This window comes from Natrix helvetica (assembly GCF_964273705.1).
Source record: "Natrix helvetica genome assembly, chromosome: 1".
In the NCBI taxonomy this organism is placed as follows: domain Eukaryota; kingdom Metazoa; phylum Chordata; class Lepidosauria; order Squamata; family Natricidae; genus Natrix; species Natrix helvetica.
The window spans coordinates 73,484,109-73,503,948 of NC_138548.1; the positions used below are offsets into that span (position 1 = coordinate 73,484,109).

The 19,840-nt window shown below is 39.7% G+C and overlaps 1 protein-coding gene across 2 annotated transcripts in view; it reads left to right on the forward strand.

Moving 5' to 3' along the window:
* MIDEAS (mitotic deacetylase associated SANT domain protein) overlaps positions 1-19,840 on the forward strand; it is a 108,462-nt gene that overhangs the window by 75,265 nt on the left and 13,357 nt on the right. For both annotated transcript variants that reach the window (XM_081942878.1, XM_081942877.1), the window contains exons 3-10: positions 1,559-1,870; positions 3,090-3,429; positions 3,860-3,926; positions 8,137-8,279; positions 10,112-10,215; positions 13,579-13,654; positions 15,977-16,065; positions 18,464-18,613. In XM_081942878.1, coding sequence (XP_081799004.1) covers positions 1,559-1,870; positions 3,090-3,429; positions 3,860-3,926; positions 8,137-8,279; positions 10,112-10,215; positions 13,579-13,654; positions 15,977-16,065; positions 18,464-18,613 — 1,281 coding nt within the window. The remainder of the gene's footprint in view (positions 1-1,558; positions 1,871-3,089; positions 3,430-3,859; positions 3,927-8,136; positions 8,280-10,111; positions 10,216-13,578; positions 13,655-15,976; positions 16,066-18,463; positions 18,614-19,840) is intronic.

Below are 19,840 nucleotides of genomic sequence, written 5' to 3' on the forward strand. Positions count from 1 at the left end.
TTCTGGCCATCTCCTTTTGTTGCTGCATAAGCTTGAGGCTTGCAGTTGCTTGGGTGCATACTCGTAAAATGGATTACTTTGCTTGACAAATTAAGCCCAGCTTTAAGATAATTTCAAACTAGATGCTAAAGGAGAAAGCATTTTTATTTTAGGCATGTTGTGTGGAAGGGTGCAAAATTTTGGAAGCTGCATTGAAAGTTATTTATAATGTGGTTCAAGCCAGATCAAAGCTTGGGTCATCCTGATGTTGGATGTTTTTCATTACACACAAAGGGGTGCTTATGCATTAATTTTCATATGAAAAGCACCAGATATTACTCATTATGTACTATTGACATTTGCCTGTGCCACTCTCCACTAAAATGATACAATCTAAAAGAGTATTCCCAAAATACTCAATGAGTCTGATAAAGACATCTGGAGAACATCTAGGGAAGGAGAATCTAAATGTACACCCAAGCTTTTTTATGCCTTCCAGAATGCCATCTACTGCCAGCAGCCCTAGGAGAAATATTTCACAAGGGGAAAATAGGAATGTAGATCATTTTGGAAAGTCCATCCAGGTTTCCCCTCTTCATGAAAAATCTGTCTCTCACCAATGAATTTTAATTTTTTATTTACAGGATTCAAACAGCCTCCTTTCTATTTAGGTAAAAGTAAAGTTCCCCTTGCACATATGTGCTAGTCATTCCCGACTCTAGGGGTCGGTGCTCATCTCTGTTTCAAAGCCAAAGAGCCAGCGCTGTCTGAAGACGTCTCCGTGGTCAAGTGGCCGGCATGACTAAACTACTTGCATTTTTACATGCTTTCGAACTGCTAGATTGGCAGAAGCTGGGACAAGTTACGGGGCCCTAGGGATCCGAACCGCCAAACTGCTGACCTTTCTGATCAACAAGCATAGCGTCTTAGCCCCTGAGCCTATACTCCTTTCTATTACAGAAGTGCAAAACAAAACAAAATATGAATTAATTGGAAATTGATTTGGTTCTTCTGCAGTTAGATACTGTATGCCAGTATTGTTTGTTTGTGATTTTAGTTGGTAAATTTTTGTAAGCTGTTTAAAAATGTTATCAAGCCATGGTATATAAACAAGAAATAGTATAAGTGGTAAGACCTCTTGGCCTGAAAGAAAAGGATTGAGGATTGAGTGTGTGTATTTTACATTATGAATGGTTGTATTCAACATTTTATCTTTGCAATGTTTAACTCTGTATGGTTCTGAACAGTCATTTCTTTTTCACTTAGTTCTGTTGTTTGAAGGCCAGTGTCCCCATCGCTTAACTCCTGTCTGCATTGACACAATGTAATTTGTTTTTGGCTTAGCTTGATATGTTTATAGCACACAGTTTATTACTTAACTATAAGTGAAGAACAATTGTTCTTTCAGCAAATCGTGCTTAAAATAAACGATGGCTTGGTACAGTGTGAGATGTTATCTGTTGAAAGGAAGGCCAATTTACTTCCCTCGCTCACTGGAAGGAGACAATATCAGTTTTCAATGTGTCACTTTCAAAGACCAAATACCTTAACGTGCACATGCTTTTTTTAAAAATTTCAGGAACCTGAAATGTCAGAAGAAAAAAACAAAAGTGAGGCAACAGCTGCTGCACCAAGGAGTGTTGTAGAATTTGCCAGCTCTTCCCCAGCCCCAAAGAGAATCCGGGAGGATAACAGCCATGTGCCTCTCATCATTCCTGTGTCTGTGCCAGTGAAGAAGCTGGATGCTCAGGATATCACCAGGGAAAAGGGCGAGGATGGGAAGCAGCAGCAGTTCCTGGTTAATGATCATGGGATTGCAGACAGCAAGCCTTCTGTGATTGTCACTCGGAGGAGGTCCAATCGTAATTTGAATATGGACTCATCAGCTCAGGTAGATTTGGGGGCTAGAGATGTTAATCTTCCTGCATACATTTCCCTTTATGTCCAACAGTCAGCCTTCCCAAGGCAATTCTCTCTTAGTCTGAGAAAACAGGATGGGTGCTTTAACAGCAGAGCCATTGACTAACGAGGTTGGTGGGCTGCTCTTCGCTGAATGTGTACAGGTGGCAACTGAACATCTGGCTGCCATAGACAGTTTGCTTTGGTTTCATATGGGACTCGAAGAGGTTGGGCTCACTAGCCTAAATTCTTCTTTTTAGCTCTATATTTCCATGAACATGGAGCCTACTAGCAACTTACTCAGAGAGTCTCAGGCTGTAGACAATTATTTTGACCTGGTTCAGAAATTGCAATAGATTTTTATTGCTGTGCAATATTTAATATCCAAAGATGGTTGACTCAGTGACCGATTTGTTCCTCCAGTTCTTTCCTTAAGGGGGAAAAGGGGAAACAAGGAAGGACTAAAGGGTGTTCTCTTTGAGGACCAAAGCTGTATGTATTGGATAGTTTGCATTGAAATAATAAGTGGTAAAAGGTTTCCCTGTCCAGTCATGCCTGACTCTAGGGGGCAGTGTTTCTCTCTGATTCTTAGCTGAGGCAGCCAGCATTGTCCAAATACGCTTCCGTGATCTTGTGGCTAGCATGACTATAAGCCGAAGCACACAGAATGCTGTTACTTTCTCACCAAAGTACCTATTTATCTACTCGCATTTGCATGTTTTTGGACTGCTTAAGTGGGCAGGAGCTGGGGCAAGAATGGAAGGTTACCTTATTGCACAGAGCTCGGGTCTCAAACCCAGGCTGTCAGCTTTCCAGTCAACAAGCCCAGCATCTTTAACCGCTGAGCCCTCATCCCCCCCAGTTCGGATAGGAACAACAAACAAAATGCCAGCATATTTTGGCTACTTGGTTTTACATCCCCCTGTGCTTGAAATATGGTCTTTCATACACAGCCCTCATAGTCCATGTCCAATAATGGCTTATTTTTATTATTTTATTTTTATTTAATTTATTTTTATGCCACCTTAACTAAGCAGGGCAGAGGAAAGAGAGAATCCTCTCCCTTTCCCTTTGCCGTCCATAATCAATTGCACAGAGGAACATGAGGACAGTTCATTGTTTCAGAGATGCAGGGAAGGTTTTGAGACATAAAATATTTTCCTTTATAAGAAACGAAGTGTATTTCTTTTTTTATATATATCTTCACATAGCACGAAGGCGCTCCAAAAGAAGTGGATGGTTTTGCACGGAAGCCAAAGCAACGACCAAGACCAGAGCCTCTTTTCATACCCCCCAAAGCCGGCACTTTCATTGCTCCACCAGTCTATTCCAATATCACACCATACCAGAGCCACTTGCGTTCACCTGTCCGTCTAGCTGATCATCCTTCTGATAGGAACTTTGAGCTACCTCCTTATACTCCCCCGCCCATTCTCAGCCCAGTGCGAGAGGGCTCAGGACTATACTTCCATGCTTTCCTTTCTGCTACTGGCAGTGCAGTTCCACCTCCAATGACTCCAAAAGCTGCACACAGGACCCTACTGAGATCTAGTAAGTTTCTGGACAACGTTCTTGGTGGGTTGGGATGGGAGGATTTCCAGGAATTGATAACAGCTGACAGTTATAGATAATACTCATAAATTGGGAAGTTTGTTTGGCCGAAGTATCTTGGGTTCTGCTGAGGTAGGGTCTCATAACGACATTCTCCAGTTACAATAACAATTCCCAGGATGATTGCCTGGGAATTGTGGGCATTGCCCATGAATCTGGAGGGTGCCAGGTTGGAGAAGATTTGTTTATGCCATGGTAATTATGTGCAGTCTATAATCAAAGCTTGACCTCAATAAATAATGTCTTTAAGTTGCTATCTTGTCTTATGTATTGAGATCACAATTTTATATATAACTTAGTACATCATCATCATCAGTCTTTTAGATAGATTGGAATATATATTTAATTAAATGATATATATTTTTTGTAGACAGTACAGAAGCCACCCCTCCTGTCCTCTCAGTAATGGGAGAGTGCACTCCTGTCAGCATTGAACCGTAAGTATTCAATTGAAAAAATATAGAGCACCATTATTCAGTGACAGAGTTGTCTTCTTGGTCATATGAGAAGTCTTTCCCCTAACTTAATCCCTGAAAACTTTAGCTTCTGTTAGCCCAGGAAGGAAGGAATATGTTCTATTCAGATAGTCTTACCAGCTCAGGTGAAGAGTGAAGAGGGAAGGAAGGATGAACACTGCTTAATTGCAACTTTCAATAGTTTCAGGCAATGTAGCCCATGTTGAGGATGCTGAAAGTTCCAGTATATCAGGTGGAAAATCACTTACTCCCTACTCATAATGTAAATTTATGTATACATGTGCGCATGAAGGGACCAGGATTGTATGGCAAGAATGACTCTTCCTGGTGTACTGCTTCCCAGACTGTACCTTCCTACCCAAGGCAATTTGATCCTTAGGCCAAAATTGGTTCTTTTTTTTTTAAAGAATTTTATTGGTTTTTAAACATTTATAGGGAAAGGTAAAAAGGGTACAAAGAAAATTTTGGCAGTTCCCATGCTAGTGGTAGAAATCCCCCCAAATCTCACAATTTTTACAATGTTAAAAACAACGTATAAAAGATAAGCATAAACAGAATCTTGTTTTACATTATATCAACCATGTGTTCAATCATCTCTTTCTTTGTCACTTTCTAGTATATCAACAATTATCGTAGTATTTCAAATACATTTATTTTTGTGACCTGAGCCTGTTTTTTAATGAAGGCTTCAGCCTCCTCCACTGTATTAATTCTAATTCCCTCCCCAAAAATCAACATTCCCTCTGGCAATAACCATCTAAACCAAACTCCTTTATTGTATAATTTCTTTGATAAGGAGGAATACTTCCTCCTTTTTTCCCTTATTTTTTTCGGAATTTGCTTAAGAATGGTAATTTCTTTGTCTTTATATTTTAGTGGTCCTCCCCTTTGGGCCCCTAGTACCTAATCCCTCATGGTCTTCCTAAGAAATTTAACATGTACTTCCCTTGAAACATTATGTGTTCTGGCATATGCTGAGTTAATCCTGTAAACCATATCCATATCCCACCACAACTGTTCTTTATTTCTCTTAATATATTCTGCTAAAATTGTACTCATAATATCCTTAAGATCTTCATTTTCTGTCTCTGGTAGGTTCTGGAATCTGAGAAAAAAGGACATTCTTTCAAGTTCTATTTTTGCCATAAGGTTATCCAGGTCTAAATTTCCCTTCCGGACTGCCTTAACCTCCTCCCCCAATCCAGCTGCCCCCTCCTCCAACACCCCAATTCTTTGTTTGTTTTCTGATATATGTTGTTGTACAGCTCTGAGTTCACCTTTAAGATCTGTCACCTCTTTTTTCAACTCATTTTGACCCCTCATAATTTTCTGAAACATTTGGTTAACAGATAGTTCTTTTGAGCTCTCTCCAGTCCCTTCTTGTTGTAACAATGAAGTAATCTTCGCCTGCTGCATGTTTGGACTGGAGGTGGCAGAAGCAGGAGCCGAGAATGACTTGCCCGTTGTAGGTTTTTTGGGCCCCATTTATCTGTGTTCAGGGATGATAAGTCTTTTACAAAGAGAATGGCGTCAGTGGAGCGCGCAGCTGTGCCGGTCCAAGGCGACAGGCAAATCCAAAAATAAAAAGTTAGTTCTCCTTCACAGTTCCAAGGCACGGAGGTACACCAGAAAGAGGAAAAGTCAAATAGTCAAAATTAATCAGGAAGACCACGTAACACGAGATGTCCAGAGCACCTTCAGAGGGGGTATTAAGACAATTACCAGAGATTTATTTTTTCCAAAGGTAGTTTCAAAAGGCAGGCTTCATTTATAAGTACAAAAACAAAGACGGAGGAGCGCCATCTTGGCTCCTCCTTTCGCAGGGAGAAGAACAAGGAGTTCCATGAAGTTTTTTTTCCTTTTAAGAAAACAGCTCAGCAGTCACCTCTTGCAGATGTGATATCAATCTTTCTCAGATAGTTAGTACAAGTGGCAAGTCAGCCTTTATTCTCTCTCCATTCCGATATAGAGAGAGATAGTTCAAATGCCTCTTTGTCCGAGTGGGGGGGTAAAGAGAAAGAAACACCCCCCTCTAATCCTCCAGTTTCAAATGGATTGAACAAAAATTTACAATAGTCTGCTGCTTATCTGTTAATGATGATTAAGGAGATTAGGGCGGATCTCTCCCCACTGGCATTTCAGCCACTCTTCTTTCGCTTAACTCTTTCCTCCTGGAGCCCATTCGGCAAAAGGGCAGACAGTCCGCAGCTGTTTCATGCCCCCCCTCCGCTCCCGGGCTCCTGGGGCGAGGCTGGAAACACTCCTGCCGGCTGCCGGCGAGTCTGGGGGATTCCAGCAAGCCGCCCTGCGGCAGGAGACCCCTTCAGGGCCCCCTGTGCTCCTGAACAGAGCCCACCGCGGAGACGAGCAGCGGACAACACGTCCGTCACCTACAGGAACCGGAAGTGATCCCAGGCCAAAAATGGTTCTTCCTTCACTATTGTATCTTGAGACAGGTTTTATTAAAGACCTTCATTTGTGGAACTATTAATATTCATCAGAAAAGAGAAGCAGGCAAAATAAAAATCACTGTTTCCTGCTAGTTCATAACACCATTTCAATGTAGAGACACTTCCAAATATATGTGGCATAAGTCCCAAAGGTGCTTTTTTGAAAAGCAAGTGGACTTTGTTTTTCCTTGAAGACATTTTGCTTCTCATTCAAGAATCTTTTTCGGTTCTGAAGCCATAACTGAAGAAGCTTCTTTAATGAGAAGGGAAACATCTTCAACGGAAAAACAAAGTCCACTTGCTTTTTGAAAAGTAGCTTTGGGACAACCATGACCTGGGTGACTGAGAATCTCCATAGACATATGTGGATAAGAATTGCTACCTTGAAGATTTTCTTTTTAAAAAGACATTATATTTGGTGTTCTTAATTAAGCATATAATTATATATCTGTTAAAATGTCTTACCTTTGACCTGATGCAAAGGGCTTTGAGTAGAGGGAATGACTGAGCCCAATATTTTTTCTCTTCTGATTTCCTACAGAAATGGATAAGTGATTGAGCAACAATGTAGAATGAATGAAGACTTTATTAGGAACATAGGCATCTATGACAGGGTGAGAATAGGGAGTGACACAAGATGTCATGATACAAACCCCACAACATGCATTATTTCTATCTGAAGTTGGGATGTGTGTTCATGTTGTCATCTTGACATAATTGCAGTTTGTTGCAGGAGCCTATGATTAGGAGCCTTACTTCTGGTCCAACAACAGTAACTGTAGATAGAAACTGTACTTAAACACCACAGCTGATCTTCCTTAGAGTCTTGGAAAAGAAATCCAAACCCTTTCAAGGCTTAAAAGAATCACTTACATAAGTGAAACACACCCTGAATAATTCCAGGGTAATGTTAATATTTGTAACTAAGCCAGTTTCCAGACTAATAGATTTATACACTACTTCTTCAAAATAACCCAGGGATGCATTATGTTCAGTTGTGATATCATTTAGCCACAATTGTTTGTAGATGGCAGATTGCAATCCTGCTACAAATGAATTTTGAATATACATCTATAGCATAAGCAAACACACTCATACATTCATTTTTATATCTGTTGAGGAAATTGTTTAAATGTGCATGTGTTGCTTATTCCTCTTGTTCTAGCAAGGGGTTGCTCTCTTGACTTTTACTCTGAAATAGGTTATGGTGATATCAGGTCCACGAAATAAATGGAACAGTTTAGCAATGATTTAAACTTCAGGCACTATAGTTGAATTTAAGTCTGATATGAAGATTTAACAAGCAGCCCTGTCTTGGACTGGTCCCTTGATTTTTCCATAATTATCACTTAGCATTTTAATAACATATTTAGCAATTATCACATAGTTGTATAGAATTATAAAAGCATATGTGAGGGAAATTAGCCATATTTGGGTGTTCTTATATGTAAGTAAACAGATTACAGCTGTTTTCTTTATTGAAAGCTTCTGATTTTTTTCCCTATTTTTAAACCCTTTCTCCTAATTAGCATATGTTGGCTTGCTAAGAGCATAAAAGAAGAATCTTTTATTTTGAGGCAGTAGAAACGGTTGAAGTAGATCTGGGAACAGATTATTATTATCTATTTCACATCACGGTCACCCATGAAACTGTCCTTTGTTTGAGATAAGCAGGCTGTGCTCTGGTGTATCACTTTGTTGATGTTCTTTTATTGTTCAAGGCGGATCAATGTGGGGTCTCGATTTCAAGCAGAAATCCCACTGCTTCGAGATCGATCTCTGGCAGCATCCGATGTGGCCAAGGAGCAGTTGGTGTGGCAGCCATGGGAGGAACTGGAAAATAATCCAGGAATCCAGGAGAATGGTAAAAAAAGTATATCTGAATGGCCATGAAAACAAGGAGGGAGGTGATAGAATTTCTAAAAGTCACTGGACAGTCAACCAGATTGATGGCCTTTGATTCACTGCAGAGGTAGTCCTCAATTTAGGACCACAATTGAGCCCAAAATTTGTGCTGTTAAGTAAGAAATTTGTTAACTGAGTTTTGCCCCATTTTATGACTTTTCTTGCCATGCTTGTTAAGTGAATCACGGCAGTTATTAAATTAACAACATGGTGGTTAAGTGAATCTGGTTTCCCCATTAATTTTGCTTGTCAGAAGGTCACAAAAGGCAATTTAATGACTCCTGGACACTGCAACCATCATAAATGTGAGTCAGTTGTCAAGCATCTGAATGACCATGGGGATCCTACAACAGTTGTAAGTGTGAAAAATGGTCATAAATCACTTTTTTTCAGTGATGATGTAATTTTGAACAGTCACTAAATAAACTGTTGCAAGTTGAGGGCTACCTGTATTCAGTAAAGCTTGCACAGAGCAAGGAACTCTAAATGGAAAATCGTTAAAATCGGAAACTTGAGAGTAATTGTAATAATTGAAAATTATTATTCTTTGACATTTTGTCCCACATTTTAAAAAACATTTAAATTTATCAGAAACACACAAAATCATCAATCTGACTAGATTCTTTTTAAAAAATTGAGGTCTTCCACTGACAGCTTCTCTTCCTATAGTTCACCTCTCTCCTCAAAATCTTCTCCAATGTTGAAAGATTTTAATCTAGATGTCTTTTGTATAAAAATGGTGAACTTGTGATTATGGTTTTGATGATTAGATGGTATGGATTTTAGAAATAAAGAATATTATAACATAACTTTAAACAGATGTTAAAATATACCTGCTGTGAAGAATATTAGAAGCCACTTTCTTTTCTATTTTTCTTTAACTTCTTTCTTTTCTTGCACTTTTGAACTTGCACTTGCTTTCTTTTTTCTCTTTTTTTCCTATGTTACATTTGTGTTTGTTTTTATCCTCTCTTTAAAGATCTTTGGTAAAAATTAGACAGAGACGGGCAGAATGTTAAATGAGAAAAAAATCATGCAGTGTCAGATGCTGTCCAAAATGCTAGTAGACAAGTAAAATATTAGCTAAGTTAAACCACAGAAAAGCCATTGGATCATAAAGATAACATTAAGTACTAAATTCAACATAATGTGATTGGTTTACTTAAAGAGGGGCTGTCTAAAAAAAGGCCATGCTTTGTTGTTTTTTTGCACCCTCTTCTCTTTGGTTGTCCCATTTCTGTCGCACATCTTCGCAAATCTTAGAAGTAGTACTTATCTCCTGCATCCCAACATTCTAAAGCAAAATAGAAGCTAATTGGATATTTTCTTCTTTATTTCCACTGCTTATCCAGTAAGGGATGAAAATGAGCTGCAGGCATACTTTTTTCATAAAGTGGAAGTATTCTTCTTCCCCTGAATGGAATGGAATGGGATGGATATGACGATATTATAGTAAAAAGCAGAGGACATCAAGATTAATCCCTGTTACTGGAAAACATGAGGGTGGCTATTAACTATTTTGGTCCTCTATGGAACATTGGTATCCATCAACCTAAGCCAGCCTGGCCAGTGGTCAGAAGTGATGTAGAAACTAGGATGCAACCACACTGTGAAGACAGTAGGTTCCCAGTTAATAGTTGGTGAGAACCATTAATCACAAAATGATGGGAAGCTTGTTTGTGTACATCAGCCAAATTGTACATATATTTGCTGGTGTTCTTTTTAAATGGATGTTGTTTATTTCATCTATCTATTTCATAACACTGTGGAACTTTCTTTTAAATATGACAGTGGACAACCTGGTAACAGCTGCATGTTCAAGCATATTTCCTGGAGGTGGTACCAATCAAGAGCTGGCATTTCACTGTTTACATGAAGCAAAAGGAAACATTGTGGTAAGACTCCAGCAACTTCTGATTGGAGTGCAAGGTTTGCTGATAAATATAAAATTCTGATGTCTAGCAAGGACTTAACATTATTATATAGCCCAGCTAATTACTTTGCAAACTTTCGTAAGCAGTTTTACTACTCTGTTGTTAATACATTGATGATAATGCATTCTATCTTTTATCTGTATCTGGGTCAAATCAAGAGCTGTTGGCTGCTCTTCTTGGTAGCCTCTTCCATTTTCCTTCTGTTGTTTATGATGCATTTGCCTGTAGCCGATCATAGACTTGCTATTGGTGATCCCAAAGGTGCTTTTTCAAAAGGCAACTGGACTTTGTTTTTCCCTGAAGATATTTCGCTTCTCATCCAAGAAGCTTCTTCAGTTTGAAGACTTTCAGCTCTATAAACATTTGCTCTTGGTAGGTCAGCTTTCCCAACTTGGCACTCTCTAGTATTCCTAGCCAGCACATGTAACATGTTGGGGAAAGTTGTTTTAAGCTAACATTGCAGGGGATATTACCAAAGCTACACTTTGCTTGACACTTTTTTAAAAAAATAAATGATAATTGGTTGGGTTTATTTAACATGCGAAGCCAAAAAGAGCTGTGATGATTCAGTGGTTACAGTGCAGTACTGCAGGCTGCTTCTGCTGATTGCTGACTGCCTGCAATTTGGCAGTTCGAATCTCACCAGGCTCAAGGTTGACCTATCCTTCCGAGGTTGGTAAAATAAGGACCTAGATTGTTGGGGGCAATATGCTGACTTGTAAACAGCTTAGAGAGGGCTGTAAAACACTATGAAGTGGTATATAAGTCTAAGTGCTATTGCTATTAGCTATGTTTTATTAACTGCAGTGACTGGATTCATAGTATAAGCAGAACTGGATAAATGACATTATGGCTTAGCTGTCTTACCCATCCCCTGCTAGAGCAGATACTTATGTTCAGAATGTCTCCCGTTCACTACTACTACCTCCATTATAGGACTGGAAAGCCTTGCATCTGAAACCCTGAGGAGCTGCAATCGGTCAGCATAGACAAAATTCAGGTTATCTGTTAGCTTCTAAGGTCTGACTGTCTAATACTGGCGTGGGATTGGTGTCATCTTGGAGAAACTGAACTATACATTCCGTCTGTGTAATACAACTGTTTAACTCGAAATAATTATGGTGGCATACACAGCTTTTGATAATGTTCTCAGAGAGAAAAACAGATGTTGGAAATCTGTGGCTACATTGTGCTTGACTCTGTTGATTTCCTGGAAGGCCTAGAATAATTTTGGCATTTATTTATGTTCCTGCTGTGAAATACTATTTACTTGGGCATGATTAAACATGGGCGTTAACTGACTGCAAAGAACGAGGATTTAAGGACTCTTCAGAATTCTTGGTTTGTTTGTTTATTAATTGTTATTGTTAGGCACAAGTTAGCAGGCATCATTATCAAATGAGGTACATAGTTTAGCAATAGACATTTAATTCTTTTTTACATGCAGGATTAAACCAAACCTCAAGAGGAATAAAAGGGAGTAAATGAAATCCTATACATAAGACTTATTATATGAATGCATTTGGATGACACTAAGGCATAGTTTTCTTGGAACATCATTATATTTAGCAATCATTACTTCAACCCAAAAGTTACCAAGGAGATTACAAGTGGTAATGACCAATTATTCAGTAGCCGTTCAGTCTTGTAATGGTGCTGAATGAGGGGCACAAACCCTCGTACTTGTGGTTATCGCAACACACCCGTGGTTGTTTCATTGCAACCGAGCTGTTCGATGTCTGGTTCACAATTATAACATTGTGATTATGACATCACACGATCCCAATTTCTAACAGCTTCTCACATGCAGAATCAATGAAATTGGAAGTGGCAGTCACATGGAATCATCACGTAATGAATGTATGATCCTCATGGAACATGAGCAACCGGGACCACCAGAACTGCTATCACTAAGCAATGAATTGTTGTGATGTTGCGCTTTTTGACTCCGTCAATTAGCAATGGCAATTATGGTTTCATTTGCCATTGTAACCCAAAAACTATCAGTAAAATCGTTCAATTCTTGAGTTTAACCACAATTGAGCCCATTATTCCAACTGGCTAGAGCAGGGGTCGGCAACCTTAAATACTCAAAGAGCCACAAAAGTTGTAACCGGAAGCCCCCTGTTCAATTCTGGAGCTGACCGGAAGTCCTGTCTCCCCCCCTCCCCCCCCCCGAGTCTCCTAGTGCAGCGTCCGTTTTCCTCTACCTGTTCTAACCAAAAGCCCTATCATTTGAGCCAACTGGCGACAAGGAGCCGCAGCAGAGGGATGAAAGAGCCACATGTGGCTCCAGAACCGCAGATTGCAGACCCCTGGGCTACAGCATTTTTATTGTGGGCATTTTTTGTTTTGGATGGATTAAATGGATTAGTTTTTTTTTAAAAAAAACATGCTTTAAATCTGTTTCAAAAAAAGCATAATGTTAAATTTAGTACGGATGGTCCTTGACTTATGACCACAATTGAGGCCAGAATTTCTATTGCTAACAAGATGATTGTTAAGTGAGCCGTACTCAATTTTGCTACCTTTTTTTGCCACAGTTGTTAAGCAAATCCCTTCAGTTGCAAGTGACTCACATATGTAGCTGTTGATTGAATCTGGATTCTTCTGCTGATTTTGCTTGTCGGAATATGACTGGGAAGGTCGCAAATTATAATCACATGACACTAGGATGCTACAACCATTATAAATATGAGCTGCTTGCCAAGCACCCACATTTTGATTGAGTGATCATCGGGTTGCTGCGATGGTCCTAAGTGTGATGACTGATCAAAAGACATTTTTTTCACCATTCAAGTTTGAATGGTGGCTGAATGAGTGATTGTAAATTGAGGGCTATCTGTAAATCAACAGTGGATTGCAATAGCAGTAGAAGAGAGGAAGGGAAACAGGTAAGCCCTGGAGGCTTAGTCTGTTCCTCTCCCAATAAACCAAGATGTATTGCCCAAATGTCTTGATAGTTTATATCTGGGAGGATTATGAATAAAAATTTGAATGGGAACCATTCATGGCCCAAAAGCTTTTCAGTGGCTTATGCAAGTTTGGCCCAATAAAGCCATGATGGGTTTGTTAGCCTTTAAGGTGCTGTGATTCCTTGTTCCTGTTAGACAGGCTGGGGCTGTGTGTCACTTAACTTATTTCAAAGGCTAGTTGCAAGGATAAATTAGCCAACGGTATTCACTCTGAATCTTACTAATCAGGTGGGCCCTAAACCCTAAATATACACAGCAATTAAGCAGCAATGATCAAAGATGTTTAGCAAATAGTGGCCTTGTTCAGGTTTTATTATTTGGGCTGAAACTGGTTTTGTTTTCCCTTCAGGCTGCTTTGACCAAAATGCTGCTGAAGAAATCGGTGCATTCTCCGAGCCACCCGCTGGTAGATTACCACTACACTGGTATGTTGCAATAAATAATAGCTGTAGTTCCTTTTTTCCTTCCCAATTTTAAGCATAAGGAACTTTTAGAATTGCCACTCTGATAAATTGGAGGAACATTTTTACATGCAGGAGATAATTTCTTCATCTAAGGATACTGTTATTCTCCAATTTAAGCTATGGCTGGCTTTAACACAGTTTACTTTTAGAAATAAAAGTAAAGTTGGAAAAACCTTGTGTGGTCTAGTATGCATGTGTGCAGGCATAGGGAATGTGGAAAAGATGAATCAGGCTATTAATAAATGGCAATTTTATGTTGAAAGACTCTTAAGTATAATTGAAATAAATTTGTGCATAAAACTCCCCAACCTGTTGCCTCTTAAGTAGCTTGGACTGCAACTCCCAGAATTAGTAGTCACATGATTAGGGATTCTAGAACTTTTAGGCCAACATTTCTAGAGGATAGCAAGATTTAGAACATTAAACATTAGTGGCATTGGCTATTTCCCTAATCTCAGCCTGTTTTACCACATAGGGGGGTGGGGGAACCCATTCCTACTGATGGTTTTATTCCTGCTAAAGAAAAAAATGGACACAAACTTTGTGATTTTGAACAGTTCTCTGTTCAAATAAGCAAATAAATTTCGAGGTCACCCTGTGATACTCCGTGGGTATCTTTGAGAACTTTTGAGGATAAGCAAAACCTTTGTCAGCAATCCTTCTGATATCTGTAAAATCTTAATTCATTTAAACAAGGGCAAAGGCTGTGTTTACTTTTTCCGTGACAGAAGAAGAGCAAGGGAAGAAAATATATTATGGACAGTTGCTGCAGATTGCTCCTAGAACAACTAACCTGAATGTACATCATGTACCTTATGTGTCTATCAGTTCACAGGCTGTAATATTTGACAGAAACAAATCTAAACCTCTCTTTACTTTATAGAAATAATATTTCAAACACTTCTGGTTTTGCTTACTGCGCAATATTTTATTATTTATTTATGTGAATTACATACTGGACAGAACCCATGAGATGTGACTTTCTATCTGCAGTTAATTTAAATGCCAAGGAATTAGAGGTGATGATTGGCACAGACTTGGATTGTGACAAATATAGGAGCATGCCATTATACAGTGTTGGAATTTACTCCAAATACTAACCTCCTTGTCTCACCTCTCATGATAGCGCTGGCTAATCTGCTCTGATGTTACATAAGAAGATAGTTGGGAGATGTGCACAATCTTTGTGAACTCTTTACTTAGCACTGATCTGAGGTCACTAAATTTTTGGCAGGGCAGGAAAATGCTCAATGGCATGTGTGACCCTATAGAACAGTGATGGCTAACCTTTTTCTAAAGGTGTGCCAAAATTGTGTTTGTGTGAGCGTGTTAATCACCTGCACACCCACCTGCGCATGCACACATGACACCCACCCTGTGTATGCACGCTTCCCTGCCCCATGTGTGGAAGGGGGAGTTTTCACCCTTCAGGCTCTGGAGGCTTTCCTAAAGCCTGGGGTGGGCGAAAAAAAGGCCCAACAGGCCAACCGGAGGTTCGTTCCCAAACTTCTGGTTGGGCCATTGGGCTGTTTTTCACCCTTCCCAGGCTCCAGAGGCTTTCCTGAAGCTTGGGGAGGGCAAATGCGGCCTCCACCTCACCTCCGGAAGGTCAAAAATCAGCTGACCGATGCACTGGATATGAGGGCTGCCGTGCCGCAAATATGGCTGTGTGTGCCACAGGTTCGCCATCGTGGCTATAGAACGTAGAACAATGCTGCCCAACCACATGACTTCAAGAGCCTTTTGTTCGCGTAGGGGTAAAACTAGCTGACCTCAGAATCCATTGCCCTAAACAGATACTTGTCTTGATTCACGTTGAAAAGCAAAACTAAACTTTCCCTTGAACTGAGCTCATCATTTGGACAAATCTATGTAACATGGCAGTGTTGCTAACAGAATGCCAAAGTAGTTTGCTATGACTTCTTTCTGGGGTGTTTTTTTCTTTCTTTCTTATTTGTAAAACTCGACCCATCAAAGTGTTTTGGATTAGGTGTATAAGATAACCTTGTTTCTATATGTTGTCAGTTTGTGAGACTTCAGTATTTTGGGTATTCAGGGATATTTAAATTTCATTTAAAATTAATTATCAGATTCCAGTGAAAAGGCTTAATTTAAAAAACCATCTGGCAAGGCTTCTGATTTAATCCAAGAATAATATCTTTAAATTAATTGAAGCAGGATAGCTGAAATGTTCATATAAGATATGCCTTGACAAGAAAAAAACTTGTGTTGGAAAATAAGTAATGGAATGGAATTTATATGCCACTTTTTTTCTTTTTCCAGGGTCAGACAGGTGGAGTGTGGCTGAGAAGAAACACTTCAATAAGGGAATTGCTATCTATAAGAAAGACTTCTTCCTTGTCCAGAAACTTGTGAGTCTTTTTTCAGGTCCCTAACTCATGGCAAAAAAAAAAAAAATGACCGCACCTCTAGGATACATAAATATGTCTCTGGCTGATTAATTTTGCAGACCTTCCAGTGCAATTTTGGGAAGTGAATGGGACCAAACTCTGGAGCCTTCTGCTGTGTGTATGGAAATCCAATGGTGTGGCGATAGAATAGAATAGAATAGAATAGAATAGAATAATCTTTAATATTACCTTTATTCTGGAGCCCAGTGTTGAATTGCTGGACTCCAGAATAAAGGTAATATTAAAGATTAGGTATTAAAATACTTCTTGGGGCAGTGATACTGAAGTGCTGATAATTTCAATGATTGGAGCCCCGACATAATCTCTTTGTCTTTTCATAAGAGGAGTGAACAAACCAGCAGACTTATTCTAAAACAGTTAAGCATTGTTTCTTCCTCAGAATGAAGCTGCTAGAGTCAGTTGAAGAATATGCTACTTCATGTGAAAGAAGGAGTGAAGGAACTCTTTAAGCATAGCCAAAAAAATCAGTTCCTTTTTTGCTTTTTGAGCCAAACTGTGAAAAGCCATATGTAAAATCTATGTGCCACCACAAGCATTTCACGGATGCCCTCAGATTATCTAGCCTAATATATTGCAAAACAGAGATGAACAACTACCATTGCTTCAGTGGTTGCATCAGATTTCTTTTTTTAGCATTTAGGTTTTCATAATCAAAGCCCTTTTGATCCAGCAAAGCATTCAGCTGCCACCACAGTCTGAAAACCCCCACTGCAGTTTGCACAAAATTGAATCTCTTATTTCATATGTAGCAACTCCACGATTCCTCAGTTTTCATCTGACAAGTGGCCTTTGAAACCCAGAGATCAATTTCCACAGTATTTAGTCTCAGAAATTTGTCGCACATATGCCAATCTTCAGGACAATGGGTCTGGATAGCAGCCAGGGGCTTTGAAGCTCATGGATTTGCCCAGGGAATTTGTAGGCAATATAATTGCTTTTTGTGTTGAAATTCGACCCGTTTGATTGGTAAACAACTTAGTAATACCCTAATAGAGTAGATTATTATTCCAATTCCTGTAATTACGTTGGCTGGTTTTCTCCTATAGGATTCCAGCCTACTCAAGGACCTGTGAGTCATAAGATTGGCATCTAATTTATACACGAGATACCCAGTTGCAACAGAGAAATTCAGACAGGAATATATATGAAGTAATATAGAATAATAGGTTTATTATTAAGAAAATGGATTATTTGAAATTTAAGGTATAAAAGAAAGAAGGTATTTCTCGATTGGCTAATAACTTCCACTTGGTCCCGTGATGGTTTTAAGTTACGCTCAGGATTCTATCCCCAGACTGATCAACTGAAAATTTTTCAACCATCACAATAGAGTGTGTAGTCCATGGGTGTTTGTGATCTCAGACCATGCATCCCATTGTGGAATCAAATGAATGGTCTCCTGTTTTATCTCGGAACAATCCAAACTGGTCTTTTCTGTTTTTATTTTGATGATGTTTGTGTATAATGCTGGGTTTTAGACCGTAAAATGCATTTCTTGTATTTCCTTTTTAATGTACCATAGGTAGTTCTTGATTTACGACCACAATTGAGCCCAACATTTCTGTTACTAAGTGAGACATTTGTTAAGGGAGTTTTGCCCCATTTTACGACCTTTCTTGCTACAGTTGTTGAGTGAATCACTGTACTTGTTAAATTAGCAATACCATTGTTAAGTGCATTTGCTTTCCCATTGACTTTGCTTGTCAGAAGGTCGTAAAAGGGGATCATGTGACAACGACATGGCAACTGTCATAAGTATGAGTTGGTTGCCAAGCATCTGAATTTTGGTCACATGTCCATGGGGATGATGTTACGGTTGTAAGTGTGAAAAATGATCATAAGCCACTTTTTTGAGTGCTGTTGTAACTTCTAATGGCCACTAAATGAGCTGTTGTAAGTAGACGACTAACTCTATTCTTAAACTGCTGCCGTATCGTGCTGTGGTCTGATTTTCCAACAGTTTGTTTTCAAAAATTTTGATGGAATACTTTAGATCAGTGTTTTTCAACCTTGGCAACTTGAAGATGTCCGGACTTCAACTCCCAGAATTCCCCAGCCAGCGAATGCTGGCTGGGGAATTCTGGGAGTTGAAGTCCGGACATCTTCAAGTTGCCAAGGTTGAAAAACACTGCTTTAGATTTCCAGTTTTCTAGTCTCGTGTCAAGCTATTGTTTTTTTATAGTCAAGTTTAGATTCTATTCCTGCCAGTGCTCCCTTTTTTTCTGAGATACTTTCAGTAAAAAAGAATAATTATTAGCATCAAGCCTTGTGATCGTTTGGAATTCTCTGATTCCTTTCCTTGTATCTTCCTTTCTTTCTCCATCCCACAATACTGCAGATAAAAACCAAGACTGTGGCTCAGTGTGTGGAATTCTACTATACTTACAAAAAACAGGTTAAAATAGGCCGGAATGGGACTCTCATCTTTGGGGATGTTGACACTACCCTCGAAAGAGCTGTTAAAGATGAAGCTGAAGTAGATATAAAGGTAACAGATCCCAAGCAGGAGCTTCGATGCTAAAAATTATCCTAGACCTCATAGTTTGCAGGCCAATGGAACTTGAAACGGGCGTTTTCTGTCGCTGTGAATTACTGCGCATGTATAGAAAGAAATTCCCAGAGAAAATGGGAAAATTGCAAGAGTTCTACTATAATCTCATTGGCAGGAGCTATTACAGTGGTTCCCAACATGGGGCCCAGGCCCCACAAGAGGGACGGGGCAATTTGATTTTTAATGGGGGCAATTTGAACCTGGTTTAAACCAAGTTAATGGCCTTTTAGGCTTCCTCCACGTGAGTAGAGTTCACTTTTTGAGTAAAGTAAGAATATGTCACAGGGGGGGCATCAGGATTTTAGAGGTGCTTATGTGGGGCATGGCCAAAAAATGGTTGGGAAACACTGAGCTATTAGAATGGTAATGAATGTGTGTCAGTCTTACTGGGTAGACCAGACAGGAAACGTGATCAAATAAGCTTATTTTATTGTCAAGCTACATTAACAGAATTTTAAAGTCTGAAACTACAATTCTTCAACTCTTACAGCTGAAGAACATGAAGAGGGACCCTTCTGGTTTTCTTGCTTACTTGTTATGCAGTTGCAGGCTTTGCTCTCGGCTCTCTTTTTAGCTGACCAAGCCAGGGGTCCCTAACCCTCGGTCCGTGGACTAGCACGAGGCCGTGGCATCAGTGGTGGGATTCAAATTTTTTTACTACCGGTTCTATAGGCGTGGCTTGGTGGGTGTGGTATGGCTTGGTGAGTGTGGTAGTGGAAGGATACTGCAAAATCTCCATTTCCTGTCACTCAGCTGGGACTCGGGAGGCAGAGAATAGATGGGGACCAGTCAAAGGTGGTATTTACCAGTTCTCCAAACTACTCAAAATTTCCGCTACCAGTTCTCCATAACTGGTCAGAACCTGCTGATTACCACCTCTGTGCGGCATGCCAGAAACTGATCTGCGCAAACAAGCAAAGGCCCATTCGTGAGATACAGGCAGCACACAAAACCACGTCCTCTCTGGTCCACGGAAAGACCTCTCTCCATGGAACCAGTCCCTGGTGCCCAAAAGATTGGGGGGCTACTTCCTTAGCCATGCCCTGCCTTCCAAGCTCATTTCTACATACCATTGCAGAATGAGCCCTATTGGATTCATATATATTCCTAATCTGTGCTGAAGTGATTGTTTTTAACCTGTATTTCTTTTTGTACTCTTTTGAA